The following is an 18,675-nucleotide window of genomic DNA, read 5'->3' as shown; positions in this document are numbered from 1 at the left end:
GAGAGAGAAAAGAGATATTGAGCTCTCTGAGCTGATGAAGAGGGCCTTCCCTCTCTCAGTCCTCCAAGGAGACACAGCCTCGGGCACAGCCAGCCAACCAGACAGGTAGCCAGCCAGCAAGACAGGCGGCCGGACATAATGTGCAGCTGTTTATCTGTGCTGACCTCTGACCCCATAAAGGGATATGCGATGTTAAGTGTGAACATGCCCCCTCCCTCCCCGCTGAGGGGGTAATATCTGCATCTGGATGGGGGGCCGAGGTTACCACTAGCTAGTGGGGGGCCCAATGATAGGTTATACAGAGATCTGCCACTGAGATAAATGGAGGGCCCCTCTTTACACTATGCTGTACCCAGAACTACATTATACTGCAGCCTTCAGCATCTACAGCCAGTAATACAAAACACCAAAGGACTCCACAGATAGTTCTAGCATTTTTGGTGGAACGTGACAGATATATTGCCTCGGTTGTCTAAAGAAATATAGTGTCATTGTAATAGCACTCTGATTGGATAGAATAGAAAAAGCACTTCTTCCCAAACACTGAATGAAAAGCTGCTATCATAGCTCAGAGCTAGCTGTTAAAATACACTGAATGAAAAGCTGCTATCATAGCTCAGAGCTAGCTGTTAAAATACACTGAATGAAAAGCTGCTATCATAGCTCGGAGCTAGCTGTTAAAATACACTGAATGAAAAGCTGCTATCATAGCTCAGAGCTAGCTGTTAAAATACATTGAATGAAAAGCTGCTATCATAGCTCAGAGCTAGCTGTTAAAATACATTGAATGAAAAGCTGCTATCATAGCTCGGAGCTAGCTGTTAAAATACACTGAATGAAAAGCTGCTGTCATAGCTCAGAGCTAGCTGTTAAAATACACTGAATGAAACGCTGCTATCATAGCTCAGAGCTAGCTGTTAAAATACATTGAATGAAAAGCTGCTATCATAGCTCGGAGCTAGCTGTTAAAATACACTTCCTACCAGAGTGTGAATAGGAGGTGGTAGTGGTAGCAGTATGGCTGGATGCTGGCGGTGTAGAGTGGAATGGCTCCAGGCCTGAACAGCAGTGATGTAATCCCTTTGTGTTTTCTCAGCCCTGACCTGCCAAGAAATGTATGCAGGGAACGTGAGCCCTTTGCTGCATTTGATGGGAAAGAAATGTAATAAAAAATAATGGAATGGAATGGCGTCAAACACCTGGAAACCATGGAAACCATGTGTTTGATGTGTTGGATACCATTACACCGATTCCCCTCCAGCCATTACCATGAGTCTGTCCTCCCCGATTAAGGTGCCACCAGCCTCATGTGGTGCATGCCAGTCACATGGTAGTGTAGTCATATAAAACAGAAGGTAGGTAACAAGGCTTTAGATACCAACCCGTAGCATTGTGACAGGGAGCAGGAGTGCACAGCCTGTGTGAAACAGCGTCAGACACAGTATGTTGGTTGGACGACCCAGTCGAGTGCCACACACACACCCACACACTCACTCACTCACTCACTCACTCACTCACTCACTCACTCACACGTACACATACACACGCACACACACTCACTCACTCACTCACTCACTCACTCACTCACTCACTCACTCACTCACTCACTCACTCACACACACGTACACATACACACGCACACACACTCACTCACTCACTCACTCACTCACTCACTCACTCACACACACGTACACATACACACGCACACACACTCACTCACTCACTCACTCACTCACTCACTCACTCACTCACTCACTCACTCACTCACACACACACACACACACACACACACACACACACATGCATACGCACACACACCCTAGGACACACACACACATACAACCTAGCACACGCATTCTACACACACACCCTAGCACACACACACACACAGCCTACTCACACACACACCCTAGCACACACATTCTACACACACACACACACACACACACACACACACACACACACACACACACCCTAGCACACACATTCTACACACACACCCTAGTACACACACACACACACACACACACACACACCCTAGCACACACATTCTACACGCACACACACACACACACACACCCTAGCACACACATTCTACACACACACCCTAGTAAACACACACACACACCCTAGTAAACACACACACACACCCTAGCACACGCATTCTACACACACACCCTAGTACACACACACACACACACCCTAGCACACACATTCTACACGCACACACACACACACACACACCCTAGCACACGCATTCTACACACACACCCTAGTACACACACACACACACCCTAGTAAACACACACACACACCCTAGCACACACATTCTACACACACACCCTAGTACACACACACACACACACACACACCCCTAGCACACACATTCTACACGCACACACACACACACACCCTAGCACACACATTCTACACACACACCCTAGTAAACACACACACACACCCTAGTAAACACACACACACACCCTAGCACACGCATTCTACACACACACCCTAGCACACACATTCTACACACACACCCTAGCACACACATTCTACACACACACCCTAGCACACACATTCTACACACACACACGCACACACACACACACACACCCTAGCACACACATTCTACACACACACCCTAGCACACACATTCTACACACACACACGCACACACACACACACACACACACACCCTAGCACACACATTCTACACACACACACGCACACACACACACCCTAGCACACACATTCTACACACACACCCTAGCACACGCATTCTACACACACACACGCACACACACACACACACACACCCTAGCACACACATTCTACACACACACCCTAGCACACACATTCTACACACACACACGCACACACACACACACACCCTAGCACACACATTCTACACACACACACGCACACACACACATTCTACACACACACCCTAGCACACACATTCTACACACACACCCTAGCACACGCATTCTACACACACACCCTAGCACACACATTCTACACACACACACCCTAGCACACACATTCTACACACACACACGCACACACACACACACCCTAGCACACACATTCTACACACACACCCTAGCACACAAACTCCACACACACGTACATTGTAATATTGTTGTATGGTGGTATCATATATTTTGTATTGTAGATATGCAGTGGTGTAATAATGTTATATGATGTTCTGTTTTATCTTTTGTTTTATATGTAATGCAAGTGTTTTAATATGTTTGGACCCCAGGAAGAGTAACTGCTGCCTTGGCAACAACTTATTGGGATCTCTAATAAATACAAAAAAAAGGCTCCCCACTCATCCTGCAGTAACTAATGTTCTGGCTCATAGGAGACAATATGCCTCTACACCCGTGTCTGTCTGTACTCAGCACTCTGTAGTGATGCTACAGTAGGTTGTAGTGTTGTTGGATGTTTGCTGAGTCTTCTGTATGGGTGAGAGTGAGAACACAGAGGTACTAAAGTGTTGGGCCAGTAACCAAAAAGTTGCTGGTTCGAATCATTCAGCCGACTAGGTGAAGAATCTGTCATTGTGAACTTGAGAAAGGCACTTAAACCTAATTACTCCTGTAAGTGGTGTTTGCTTAAAATGTAGACACCTCTAATGGCTTCTGGCACAGGCCTCTGACTGCCAGTGTAAGACTTTGGCTGTTAAATTTTTATTTTAGTCATTTAGCAGACGCTCTTATCCAGAGCGACTTACAGTAGTGAATGCATACATTTCATACAATTTCATACATTTTTTTTTCTGTGCTGGCCCCCCGTGGGAATCGAACCCACAACCCTGGCATTGCAAACACCATGCTCTACCAACTGAGCTACAGGGAAGGCTTACAAAGTAGTGTGTGTCCTCTGTGTTTTTCTTTTTGGCAAGGCCCCTCTCTTCCCCGCTCCATCGCTGTTCCACATTGCAAGGCCCCTCTCTTCCCCGCTCCATCGCTGTTCCACAGTGCAAGGCCCCTCTCTTCCCCGCTCCATCGCTGTTCCACATTGCAAGGCCCCTCTCTTCCCCGCTCCATCGCTGTTCCACAGTGCAAGGCCCCTCTCTTCCCCGCTCCATCGCTGTTCCACATTGCAAGGCCCCTCTCTTCCCCGCTCCATCGCTGTTCCACATTGCAAGGCCCCTCTCTTCCCCGCTCCATCGCTGTTCCACATTGCAAGGCCCCTCTCTTCCCCGCTCCATCGCTGTTCCACATTGCAAGGCCCCTCTCTTCCCCGCTCCATCGCTGTTCCACATTGCAAGGCCCCTCTCTTCCCCGCTCCATCGCTGTTCCACATTGCAAGGCCCCTCTCTTCCCCGCTCCATCGCTGTTCCACAGTGCAAGGCCCCTCTCTTCCCCGCTCCATCGCTGTTCCACAGTGCAAGGCCCCTCTCTTCCCCGCTCCATCGCTGTTCCACATTGCAAGGCCCCTCTCTTCCCCGCTCCATCGCTGTTCCACAGTGCAAGGCCCCTCTCTTCCCCGCTCCATCGCTGTTCCACAGTGCAAGGCCCCTCTCTTCCCCACTCTGCTGCTGTTCCACAGTGCAAGTTGCAACTTGATTCTTTCCCCTTTAAGTTTAAAAGTTGACACAGTGGCAGGTGTAGAGCTGCCAATTTAATGTGCTTTACCCCCTGTCTGCTGCTACCCTCCACCCCAATCCTCTCCTGGGGAAGTTGGAGAAATAAATAAATGTGTCTGCCGAGGGCGGATTCATATTCTTCTGATATGTGTTTGTATAGCCTGCAGCCTGACTGACAGATGTAGCCTTTGCAGGCAGAAGGGTATGCATATATAAATATGCTATACTAATCCCCAGTAAGCACACTGGCAGGAGTTTGGGCCTGCTACCTCCATGGGACGTGAGGTGTTTTTGGAGGGGGAAGAGCTGGGGTTATCAGGGGGATAGAAATGCAATTACGTCTGACGTCTGCTCGCCGATATGGGCCTCCGTGCCTGTAAGCCCCAGAGTTAGAGCAAGAGTTGAGATCCTGTACCTACACAGATCCTCTCAAGTTATACATACCACACACACACACACACACACACACACACACACACACACACACACACACACACACACACACACACACACACACACACACACACACACACACACGCAAACACACACTTTCACAAGCTGCACACACATACAGGAAATGTGCTGCTAATAAGTAGTGTAGTGAAGCAGATGGTCAGTGGTAATCATCATGTAGGCAGAAATCCTAGGAGATGCTCTGGATGTTTTTATTATTTGGTACAGGTTGTATCCAATCACGATTGAAGATCCGGATTTGAAATGTGTACATTATTTTGGAATGTGGGTGTGTTTTCCCTGCTTGTCTCTTGTACATGCATCTGTTCATAGCATTGTGTTGGTATGACAGAACCCAGAACCAACACACAGACCATAATCCCTCCACCCAAATACACTTTATCTGTGTGTTGGCTTGTAGCTGTTGGGAGCTCAGTGTTTGGCCCTGCCACAAAAAGTGTGAGGAGTACCTCGAATAAATAACACACACGCACAATGATTAACACACGGGACGAGACCCGTAATCATCTGCGCTTTCCACAAGGGCACGAAAGCCCAAAACACACAGCACAGGTACTCATACGCACCAACGGACACTGTAACAATAATCGACAAGACTATGGAAACCAAAGGGCACATATATACAAATACTAATCAGTGGGAATAAGGGACAGTTGTGCGTGATGAAAGTTCCGGAGGGATCCGTGACACGTACACGTTGTCCAGTAGATCTGTTTTCCATTTCTTTAAAGGTAATTGATCTGGACAGAAACTCCCATGGCCGCCACCTTCAAAAAAAAGCTACACAAACAACACAAATACCAGAACAACAGGCATTGGCCACAGTGGCTAGTCCATCCCGGTGGTAAGATTTTAGACAGCAGGGCTCTGTTTGTGATGGAAACAGAGGAACCAGGCAGGCTGAGGCTCCAGTCTCCACCCTGTCTGTCTTTGTGTCTGTCCAGGGGGTCTATCTCTCTGGGGCTGGCTAATTACAGCAGCTCTTTAGTGCAGAGTGCTGCATCCTAGCTCGGCCAACAATGGGAGGGACCCCCACCCAGCCACTGCTCTATACCTCTCTGTCAATCCCTCTCTCTGTCTCAATCCGTTTCCCTTGCTCCCTCTCCCACGCTCCCTCCATCGAGAGAGAAGCAGCTCTTTTTGTGTACTCTCTCCTCCCAGTTTGAGAGGGTTTCATTTGAATTTGTGTCACACAAAAGTCCCCCTATGTCCCTCTATGTATCCCCCATCCCTTCCTAAATAAATAACTCAACTCCCAGTGGTGTGGTGGGCCTTGTAAAGCACAGCACAGCAGAGGAGAGGAGAGGAGAGGAGAGGAGAGGAGAGGAGAGGAGAGGAGAGGAGAGGAGAGGAGAGGAGAGGAGAGGAGAGGAGAGGAGAGAGCAGAAAAGAGCAGTGCACTAGGACCTGTTATCCCAGTCTAATCCAACCCCTTCTCCCTGTGTGTGTACAGGCAGCACCACGGGGGATTTGAACAAGAACCTGTGGTGCTGCCCTTAATTTAGAGCTCCTCAAACATCCCCTTCTTCTTCTTCTTTCATCCTTTACATGTGTCCCCAGATACACGGCTGCAGTCACCGTCCGCCATGACACAAATACTCATTTGGAATTCAGTGAACTTGGTTTGGGTTAAGCGGGAAAACGTCAGCTTGAGCTCACCCAGCATGTTCTAGAATGATCCCCAAGGTGTATTGTAAAGTGTTAACGTGTGCAGCCATTGCCTGGTTGATAATGAGTTGTTCTGTGTGTATGACAGAACACTAGACAGGCTGAGAGGGGATCTGTGTGGCGAAAGGACTACCTGAGGGGGATAAGATAGCGGAAACATTGTTTGCCAGACCACCCACGGACAGTGTGTGTGTGTATGTGTGTGTGTGTGTGGGTGTGTGCCCGCGGTACTGAGCAGTGCTGTGCCTCTGTGAACTCTGTGATGTGAGTGATACCATGCTTCAGGGCATTGTGTGTGTGTTTGAACTGCTGCCTCCCCCGGGACCTCCATTAACTCCAATTAGCCGCTACTTGTGCTAGACCAGTCAGATGAAACCTCACATTTCAGTCTAACACACTGCAGCAGCATCTCACCATGCACACGCACACACACACACACACACACACACACACACACACACACACACACACACACACACACACACACACACACACACACACACACACACACACACACACACACACACTAGACATTGCAACTCATTGTGTACACCTAGCTAAGTATTTGATCAAATAAAGTGTTTCGTCATTGCAGTCTTCTCCCCAGGCTCACGTCCCCATCTCTCTCTCCTCTGTCTCTTTCTCCTCAGTGCTGCGTGATGACTTCAGACAGAACCCTACAGACGTGGTGGTGGCAGCAGGGGAGCCGGCCATCCTGGAGTGTATCCCGCCTAGAGGTCACCCTGAACCAACCATCTACTGGAAGAAGGACAAAGTACGCATCGAAGACAAAGAGGACAGGATCACCGTAAGTACTACTACTAACTAACCACATGCTACTAACTAACCACATGCTACTAACTAACCACATGCTACGAACTAACCACATGCTACTAACTAACCACATGATTCTAACAAACCACATAATGCTAACTAACCACATGCTACTAATTAACCACATGCTACTAACTAACCACATGATTCTAACTAACCACATAATACTAACTAACCACATGCTACTAACTAACCACATTCTACTAACTAACCACATGATAAAAACTAACTAACCACATAATACTAACTAATCACATTTTACTAACTAACCACATGCTACTAACTAACCACATAATACTAACTAACCACATGATACTAACCACATAATACTAACTAATCACGTTCTACTAACTAACCACATGATACTAACTAACTAACCACATAATACTAACTAATCACATTTTACTAACTAACCACATGCTACTAACTACCGTAATTTCCGGACTATTAAGCTCACCTGAATATAAGCCGCACCCACTGAATTAAAAAAATATATATTATTTTGAACATAAATAAGCCACACATGTCTATAAGCCACAGGTGCCTACCGGTACATTGAAACAAATGAACTTTACACAGGGTTTAACGAAACACGGCTTGTAACAAAAATAAATAGGCTTTAACGAAACACGGCTTGTAACAAAAATAAATAGGCTTTAACAAAACACGGCTTGTAACAAAAATAAATATGCTTTAACAAAACACGGCTTGTAACAAAAAATAAAAAATTAGCAGTAAGCTTTAGTTGTCTTTTTGCACTGAGTCAATTCCTCACGCTGCTGTTTCCAACGTCTTATCATCGACTCATTAAGACCAAGCTCCCGTGCAGCAGCTCTATTTCCTTTTCCAACAGCCAGATCAATCATCTTCAACTTGAAAGCTGCATCATATGCATTTCTCCGTGTCTTTGCCATGATGAGGGTGACAAAATGACTACCGTAATCAGAATGATGGGAAGTTTGAGAGCGCTCGATTTAATCTAAACAGTAAACAAAAAAGTTGTTTGACCTTAACCCGTTCGGCAATTTCATTGGTCCAATGAAAGCTTCATGCCGCCAAAAAACTGAGCACGTCACAGAATGTGTTTTTTGGAAGAAAAAAATGTTTAAAGCGGGAAAAATCCATATATTAGCCGCGTCATTGTTTAAGCCGCGGGGTTCAAAGCGTGGGAAAAAAGTTGCGGCTTATAGTCCGGAATTTACGGTAACCACATGCTGCTAACTAACCACAGGATACTAACCAACCCCTGGTCATAGACCTGTATGAGGTATGTAGATCAACTTGTTCCCTTGTGTCCTCAGATCCGAGGAGGGAAGCTGATGATCTCCAACACCAGGAAGAGTGATGCTGGCATGTTCATCTGTGTTGGCACAAACATGGTGGGAGAGAGAGACAGTGAGACGGCCCAGCTGACTGTGTTTGGTAAGCATGAATGCCTGACAGTGCTCCCAAACGTGTTGTACATTTTTTTGCTTGGCCTCCTGAGTGGCGCAGCGGTCTAAGGCACTGCATCGCAGTCTTGTGGCATCACTAAAGCCTTTGGTTCGATCACAACCGGCCGTGACCGGTAGTCCCATAGGGCGGTGCACAATTGGCCCAGTGTCGTCCAGGTTTGGTGGAGGGTTTGTCCGGGGGGGGGGGGGGCGGGGCTTTACTTTGTTCATCGTGCTTTACCGACTCCTTGTGGCAGGCTGGGTGCATGCAAGCTGACCCCAGCCTTCAGTTGAACAGTGTTTCCTGCAACACATTGGTGTGGCTGGTTTCCGGGTTAAGCGAGTGGGAGGCGGATCATGTTTCAGAGCCCGTTGGGGAGTTGCAGCGATGAGACAAGATCATAATTGGATTGCAATTGGATATCACGAAATTTGGGAGAAAAAGGTGGTAAAAAAAAACATTTTGCATACATTTTCTCCTGACCCACCAATTAAACTAAACCATTTTTGACGCTACCTAAGAATCCTTTATGTACAGTAACCGCTGAAGCAGTCAACATTATACTGAGCTGAGTCACTCTATTTATTTGTTTTATTTTTATTGAACCTTTATTTAACTAGGCAAGTCAGTTAAGAACGCATTTTTATTTACAATGACGGCCTACCAAAAGGCAAAAGGCCACCTGTGGGGACCGGGGCTGGGATTAAAAAAATGTATTTTTGTTATATATAAATATAGGACAAAACACACATCATGACAAGAGAGACAACACAACACTACATAGAGATCTAAGACAACAACATAGCAAGGCAGCAACACATGACAACACAGCATGGTAGCAACACAACATAGCAACAACATGGTAGCAACACAACATGGTAGCAGCACAAAACATGGTACAAACATTACTGGGCACAGACAACAGCAAAAAGGGCAAGAAGGTGGAGACAACAATACATCACACAAAGCAGCCACAACTGTCAGTAAGAGTGTCCATGATTGAGTCTGAATGAAGAGATAAAACTGTCCAGTTTGAGTGTTTGTTGCAGCTCGTTCCAGTCGCTAGCTGCAACGAACTGAAAAGAGGAGCGACCCAGGGATGTGTGTGCTTAGGGGACCTTTAACAAAATGTGACTGGCAGAACGGGTGTTGTATGTGGAGGATGAGGGCTGCAGTAGATATCTCAGATAGTGGGGAGTGCGACGGGTATACAGAGATGACCAGTTTACAGAGGAGTATAGAGTGCAGTGATGTGTCCTATAAGGAGCATTGGTGGCACATCTGATGGCCGAACGGAAAAGAACATCTAGTCGCTCTAGAGCACCCTTATCTGCGTGGAATCCATGCAGCAGTGCAGCAGGCAACGGGAGTAGGTGTCACACCCACTTGGGAGAAGCTTTCATTTCTGGAGGCAGTTTTCTTGTATAAAATACCAGTGAATGGTCTTTGAACAGCAGGTGGGGGCTTCGAAGGCCGCTTCAAAGATTCCTGCCACTTGTTGGGCCCAAAGACCTCGACACATTTTACTTCACACCTCAGTGCTAATTGTATTTGTATCTGGTCTGCCCTTGCAAGCCTGGCAGCTCAGTTCCAGGTTGGATGGTGTCCTCAAATCAAATCAAAGTATATTTTTCACCTTACAGTGAAATACTTACTTACAGGCTCTAACCAACAGTACAAAAAAAAGGTATTAGATGAACAATAGGTAAATAAAGAAATAAAAACAACAGTAAAAAAGACAGTAGTGAGGCTATATACAGGCACCGGTTAGTCGGGCTGATTGAGGTAGTATGTACATGTAGATATGGTTAAAGTGGCTATGCATATATGATGAACAGAGAGTAGCAGTAGCATAAAAGAGGGGTTGGCGGGTGGTGGGTGGCGGGACACAATGCAGATAGCCCGGTTAGCCAATGTGCGGGAGCACTGGTTGGTCGGGCCAGTTGAGGTAGTATGTACATGAATGTATAGTTAAAGTGACTATGCATATATGATAAACAGAGAGTAGCAGCAGCAGAGGCTCAGGTCTCTGTGTTTGTTTGCTAGAGCACCCTCCGTATGGCTTGGAAAAAGGAAATCTTAGTCTTGCCTTGGCGCATATCCCTTCATATCCGCTTCCAGACACGAGTTTAGACTTTGTTTAATCCACAAATTTGGCCCAAAATTCAACCCACAATCCAGATTTGAGTTTCGAGTGACTTTAGTCATTTGGCAGCAGCCTACCTGCACGCAGTAGAGAAAGGGTACGGCAAAGCTCGCGCTCTCTATAACTATTGCTGTGTCTGACCTGCCCTATCTATCTATCTATCTATCTATCTATCTATCTATCTATCTATCTATCTATCTATCTATCTATCTATCTATCTATCTATCTATCTATCTATCTATCTATCTATCTATCTATCTATCTATCTATCTATCTATCTATCTATCTATCTATCTATCTATCTATCTATCTATCTATCTATCTATCTATCTATCTATCTATCTATCTATCTATCTATCTATCTATCTCTCTCTCTCTCTCTCTCTCTCTCTTTGTCTTTCTTTCTTTCTTATTTATTTCTCTCTCTATCTTTATCTCTCTCTCTCCCTCACTTTCTCTTTCTGTCCTCCAGAGCGTCCCACCTTCCTGCGTCGGCCCATCAACCAGGTGGTCCTGGAGGAGGAGGGGGTAGAGTTCAGGTGCCAGGTGCAGGGAGACCCCCAGCCCAACGTACGCTGGAGGAAGAATGATGTTGATGTGCCCCGTGGGAGGTAAGACCCTTCTTCAGTAGTACTCTGTTTCCTCTATTTGACCAACTAATCAACATATCAGTCAACCAACCAATCAATCAATCCATGAAACAACCAACTAATCAACCAATCAATATATCAAACAAACAACCAACCAGTCAATCCATCAAAATGTGTATTAGGGAAACACTTTACAGAAAAATATTCAAAGCTGGTTGAGAGAATGCCAAGGCTGTTGGAAAAGCATTCCAGGTGAAGCTGGTTGAGAGAATGCCAAGACTGTTGGAATAACATTCCAGGTGAAGCTGGTTGAGAGAATGCCAAGAGTGTGCAAAGCTGTTATCAAGGCAAAGGGTGGCTACTTTGAAGAATCTCAAATATCAAATATATTTTGATTTGTTTTATACTGTTTTGGTAACTACATGATTACATATGTGTTAATTCATAGTTGTGATGTCTTCTCTATTATTCTACATTGTAGAACATAGTAAAAATATAGAAAAACCCTTGAATTAGTAGGTGTCTCCAAACTTTTGACTGGTACTGTATATTCTTTGATGTCCTCCCTTGGCCCCCCTCTGTCTCCTCCATCATTAGTATTGAGTGATTGATCCTGTATAGCTGAGGTGCCATGATGTAGTTTATATAGGCTAACTAAGGAGTGATCAATGTAAGAGAGACCACTGTCTCCTCTCTCTCTCTCTCTCTCTCTCTCTCTCTCTCTCTCTCTCTCTCTCTCTCTCTCTCTCTCTCTCTCTCTCTCTCTCTCTCTCTCTCTCTCTCTCTCTCTCTCTCTCTCTCTCTCTCTCTGTGTGTGTGCTGATAACTCTACAGGACAGACAGGACTGATGCCAGCTCTCTCTCACCTGCCCGTCTCAGCCTGCCAGCCAGCAGGCATTAAACAGGACCATTAGGCTGTTCACAACACTCATTAAACACACATGGTAACCTGCTAGCAGCTAGACAAACACACTGTGCCCCCATAGATCTGTCTGTCAATCAGTGGTCAGCCAAAGTGGCCATAACAGAGGCCAGAGTCTGCAGACAGACAGACAGACAGACAGACAGACAGACAGACAGACAGACAGACAGACAGACAGACAGACAGACAGACAGACAGACAGACAGACAGACAGACAGACAGACAGACAGACAGACAGACAGACAGACAGACAGACAGACAGACAGGGTATCTATGAGTGTGCCAACTGAGAACGTGACCCTGGGAGTGTGTGCAGGTGCAGCTGTACAGGTGAGCCCTTGGCACAAAATCACACACACACGCACACACACACACACACCACGCAACAATAAACCCATTCACCCTTTCTGAGAAAGAGAGAGAAACAGAGAGAGCCACACCGGGCCTGTGGGATCTGTGTGTGTCATAGTTTATAGAGAAAACTATCCCACTCTGGTTCCTGTTAAACCTCTTCTCTCCAACTAGTGCCAGCAGTGATGGTGTTCTTGTTTGGTGCCCTCTATTGGCCCTGTGCTCCCTGTGCCCCACTGTGGCTCACAGTCACTGCACAGAGAGTCAAAAGCAGGGCTGCGTCACGTCAGAAGCAGGGTTGTGTCACTACCAAGCTTCAAAGAGACTGGACTGTCCAACACTAGGGTCACTCACTGCTAAGGTCATCCAGTGATTCATTTAAGCCAGATCCTGCCAGAACAGGATCCTGCATCTCTCATTCCAGAACCTATTTTACCAGATCTGGTACCTCTCTTGGCATGAAAAATGATTGTCACTGTTTGCAATGTAAAAAAAAGTGATCAGTGTTGATTCGTGTTGCCTCCACTGTAATTCTCCTGCCCCGTATAAAATGTCATGTGAAAATGTGCCTGATAATTGATTTGAGTTGGGCCGGCCGGGATTTATGGTTTGCTCAACGTCGTAACCTAGAGACCAACATGCTGTTTCTGTGGTGAGAAAGAGAAGCGTGCCTGAATCTCACATAACATGATCTTTTTTGGTTCATGCATTTTTGGTCATCACATTAAACACAGGAGATCAGACATTTGTCAAGGCTAGCTGCCAGCTGCTCTGTTTGTGTCTGATAAGGGTAGGGTTCATAGGGTAGGGTTCATAGGGTAGAGTTCATAGGGTAGAGTTCATAGGGTAGGGTTCATAGGCTAGGGTTCATAGGCTAGGGTTCATGAGGAAGGGTTCATAATGTAGGGTTCATAAGGTAGGGTTCGTAGTGTAGGGTTCATAGGGTAGGGTTCATAGGGTAGGGTTCATAGGCTAGGGTTCATCGGCTAGGGTTCATGAGGAAGGGTTCATAATGTAGGGTTCATAAGGTAGGGTTCGTAGGGTAGGGTTCATAGGGTAGGGTTCATAGGCTAGGGTTCATCGGCTAGGGTTCATGAGGAAGGGTTCATAATGTAGGGTTCATAAGGTAGGGTTCGTAGGGTAGGGTTCATAGGGTAGGGTTCATAGACTAGGGTTCATAGGCTAGGGTTCATGAGGAAGGGTTCATAATGTAGGGTTCGTAGGGTAGGGTTCATAGGGTAGGGTTCATGAGGAAGGGTTCATAATGTAGGGTTCGTAGGGTAGGGTTCATAGGGTAGGGTTCATGAGCTAAGCCAAAACCAATAGACACAACTAACTTACTCATTCATGTCTTTGATGTAACTTTGCTTCAGGAAATGAGATAGTATTCATTGTAATAAATGTATTAACACACTCATGAGTTTAATAGCATAGGATAAATCCTAGAATAAGAATTTCTCTCTTACTGTATCTTGCCTTTTGAAGTACAGTCGTATTTGGAGGAGAAAGCACCGAACATGGGAAACAAAGGCAGCTAAATGATTAGACGATCAGTATCTCAGTGGTCATAATTACAGTCCCATGTTGTATTTGTTTCCAGTGCTATCTGTAGTCATTCTCCTTTGAAGCAGACTGGATGAATGTGTGAAGGGTGTATTATTTTAATGTGGACGTTCTCTGCAGTCTTTGTTGTCTCTGGGAGTGAACAGTCGTTTTATTGTATAAGTCAGTATCTTTCCCCACTGTGCAGCATATCTGCAGTTACAACATCAAACACACTGCCTGTCTGACAGACAGAAACTTCATAATATGGAATATAAATAAATGTAATTCAGTCTGCCTGCAGATAATGATGCACACATTTTCACACTAACACACATAGCTGCCAGGATATTAAAATACATTGAACACCAGAACCAGTGCCAGCCCTGAAAGACACAGCCACGCTGTGTGTATGTGCCTGTGTAAGCCTGTGTGTATGTGCCTGTGTAAGCCTGTGTGTATGTGCCTGTGTAAGCCTGTGTGTATGTGCCTGTGTAAGCCTGTGTGTATGTGCCTGTGTAAGCCTGTGTGTATGTGCCTGTGTAAGCCTGTGTGTATGTGCCTGTGTAAGCCTGTGTGTATGTGCCTGTGTAAGCCTGTGTGTATGTGCCTGTGTAAGCCTGTGTGTATGTGCCTGTGTAAGCCTGTGTGTATGTGCCTGTGTAAGCCTGTGTGTATGTGCCTGTGTAAGCCTGTGTGTATGTGCCTGTGTAAGCCTGTGTGTATGTGCCTGTGTAAGCCTGTGTGTATGTGCCTGTGTAAGCCTGTGTGTATGTGCCTGTGTAAGCCTGTGTGTATGTGCCTGTGTAAGCCTGTGTGTATGTGCCTGTGTAAGCCTGTGTGTATGTGCCTGTGTAAGCCTGTGTGTATGTGCCTGTGTAAGCCTGTGTGTATGTGCCTGTGTAAGCCTGTGTGTATGTGCCTGTGTAAGCCTGTGTGTATGTGCCTGTGTAAGCCTGTGTGTATGTGCCTGTGTAAGCCTGTGTGTATGTGCCTGTGTAAGCCTGTGTGTATGTGCCTGTGTAAGCCTGTGTGTATGTGCCTGTGTAAGCCTGTGTGTATATGCCTTTTATATATGTCCTGTTCCCCCTTCCCTCCCTTTTATATATGTCCTGATCCCCCCTTCCCTCCTTTTATATATGTCCTGATCCCCCTTCCCTCCCTTTTATATATGTCCTGATGCCCCTTCCCTCCTTTTATATATGTCCTGATCCCCCTTCCCTCCCTTTTATATATGTCCTGAAGCCCCTTCCCTTCCCTCCCTTTTATATATGTCCTGATCCCCCTTCCCTCCCTTTTATATATGTCCTGATCCCCCTTCCCTCCTTTTATATATGTCCTGATCCCCCTTCCCTCCTTTTATATATGTCCTGATGCCCCTTCCCTCCTTTTATATATGTCCTGATCCCCCTTCCCTCCTTTTATATATGTCCTGTTCCCCCTTCCCTCCCTTTTATATATGTCCTGATGCCCCTTCCCTCCCTTTTATATATGTCCTGATCCCCCCTTCCCTCCTTTTATATATGTCCTGATGCCCCTTCCCTCCTTTTATATATGTCCTGATGCCCCTTCCCTTCCCTCCCTTTTATATATGTCCTGATCCCCCTTCCCTCCCTTTTATATATGTCCTGATCCCCCTTCCCTCCTTTTATATATGTCCTGATCCCCCTTCCCTCCTTTTATATATGTCCTGATGCCCCTTCCCTCCTTTTATATATGTCCTGATCCCCCTTCCCTCCTTTTATATATGTCCTGATCCCCCTTCCCTCCTTTTATATATGTCCTGATGCCCCTTCCCTCCTTTTATATATGTCCTGATCCCCCTTCCCTCCTTTTATATATGTCCTGATGCCCCTTCCCTCCCTTTTATATATGTCCTGATGCCCCTTCCCTCCCTTTTATATGTGTCCTGATCCCCCTTCCCTCCTTTTATATATGTCCTGATCCCCCTTCCCTCCCTTTTATATATGTCCTGATCCCCCTTCCCTCCCTTTTATATATGTCCTGATCCCCCCTTCCCTCCCTTTTATATATGTCCTGATGCCCCTTCCCTCCCTTTTATATATGTCCTGATCCCCCTTCCCTCCCTTTTATATATGTCCTGATGCCCCTTCCCTCCCTTTTTATATATGTCCTGATCCCCCTTCCCTCCCTTTTTATATATGTCCTGATCCCCCTTCCCTCCCTTTTATATATGTCCTGATCCCCCCTTCCCTCCCTTTTATATATGTCCTGATCCCCCTTCCCTCCTTTTATATATGTCCTGATGCCCCTTCCCTCCTTTTATATATGTCCTGATCCCCCTTCCCTCCCTTTTATATATGTCCTGATCCCCCTTCCCTCCCTTTTATATATGTCCTGATCCCCCCTTCCCTCCCTTTTATATATGTCCTGATGCCCCTTCCCTCCCTTTTATATATGTCCTGATCCCCCTTCCCTCCTTTTATATATGTCCTGATCCCCCTTCCCTCCCTTTTATATATGTCCTGATGCCCCTTCCCTCCCTTTTATATATGTCCTGATGCCCCTTCCCTCCTTTTTATATATGTCCTGATCCCCCTTCCCTCCCTTTTATATATGTCCTGATCCCCCTTCCCTCCCTTTTATATATGTCCTGATCCCCCTTCCCTCCCTTTTATATATGTCCTGATGCCCCTTCCCTCCCTTTTATATATGTCCTGATCCCCCTTCCCTCCTTTTTATATATGTCCTGATCCCCCTTCCCTCCCTTTTATATATGTCCTGATCCCCCTTCCCTCCCTTTTATATATGTCCTGATCCCCCCTTCCCTCCCTTTTATATATGTCCTGATGCCCCTTCCCTCCTTTTATATATGTCCTGATGCCCCTTCCCTCCCTTTTATATATGTCCTGATCCCCCCTTCCCTCCCTTTTATATATGTCCTGATCCCCCTTCCCTCCCTTTTATATATGTCCTGATCCCCCTTCCCTCCCTTTTATATATGTCCTGATGCCCCTTCCCTCCTTTTATATATGTCCTGATCCCCCTTCCCTCCCTTTTATATATGTCCTGATCCCCCCTTCCCTCCCTTTTATATATGTCCTGATCCCCCTTCCCTCCTTTTATATATGTCCTGATCCCCCTTCCCTCCCTTTTATATATGTCCTGATGCCCCTTCCCTCCTTTTATATATGTCCTGATCCCCCTTCCCTCCCTTTTATATATGTCCTGATCCCCCCTTCCCTCCCTTTTATATATGTCCTGATCCCCCCTTCCCTCCCTTTTATATATGTCCTGATCCCCCTTCCCTCCCTTTTATATATGTCCTGATCCCCCCTTCCCTCCTTTTATATATGTCCTGATGCCCCTTCCCTCCCTTTTATATATGTCCTGATCCCCCCTTCCCTCCCTTTTATATATGTCCTGATGCCCCTTCCCTCCCTTTTATATATGTCCTGATCCCCCTTCCCTCCCTTTTATATATGTCCTGATCCCCCCTTCCCTCCCTTTTATATATGTCCTGATGCCCCTTCCCTCCCTTTTATATATGTCCTGATGCCCCTTCCCTCCCTTTTATATATGTCCTGATCCCCCTTCCCTCCCTTTTATATGTCCTGATCCCCCTTCCCTCCCTTTTATATATGTCCTGATCCCCCTTCCCTCCCTTTTATATATGTCCTGATCCCCCTTCCCTCCCTTTTATATATGTCCTGATCCCCCTTCCCTCCCTTTTATATATGTCCTGATCCCCCCTTCCCTCCCTTTTATATATGTCCTGATCCCCCTTCCCTCCTTTTATATATGTCCTGATGCCCCTTCCCTCCTTTTATATATGTCCTGATCCCCCTTCCCTCCCTTTTATATATGTCCTGATGCCCCTTCCCTCCCTTTTATATATGTCCTGATCCCCCTTCCCTCCCTTTTATATATGTCCTGATCCCCCTTCCCTCCCTTTTATATATGTCCTGATGCCCCTTCCCTCCCTTTTATATATGTCCTGATCCCCCTTCCCTCCTTTTATATATGTCCTGATCCCCCCTTCCCTCCCTTTTATATATGTCCTTATCCCCCTTCCCTCCCTTTTATATATGTCCTGATCCCCCTTCCCTCCCTTTTATATATGTCCTGATCCCCCTTCCCTCCCTTTTATATATGT

General features: G+C 46.2%; 1 protein-coding gene across 13 annotated transcripts in view; it reads left to right on the top strand.

Moving 5' to 3' along the window:
• LOC106613191 (roundabout homolog 2) overlaps nt 1-18,675 on the top strand; it is a 606,521-nt gene that overhangs the window by 478,362 nt on the left and 109,484 nt on the right. For all 13 annotated transcript variants that reach the window (XM_014215205.2, XM_014215211.2, XM_014215208.2 and 10 more), the window contains exons 3-5: nt 7,390-7,547; nt 8,875-8,995; nt 11,626-11,764. In XM_014215205.2, the coding sequence (XP_014070680.1) occupies nt 7,390-7,547; nt 8,875-8,995; nt 11,626-11,764 (418 nt within the window). The remainder of the gene's footprint in view (nt 1-7,389; nt 7,548-8,874; nt 8,996-11,625; nt 11,765-18,675) is intronic.

This window comes from Salmo salar, chromosome ssa09 (assembly GCF_905237065.1).
Source record: "Salmo salar chromosome ssa09, Ssal_v3.1, whole genome shotgun sequence".
NCBI lineage: Eukaryota > Metazoa > Chordata > Actinopteri > Salmoniformes > Salmonidae > Salmo > Salmo salar.
The sequence above is the reverse complement of the archived record's forward strand: the minus strand, read 5'-3'. Positions and strand labels throughout refer to the sequence as shown.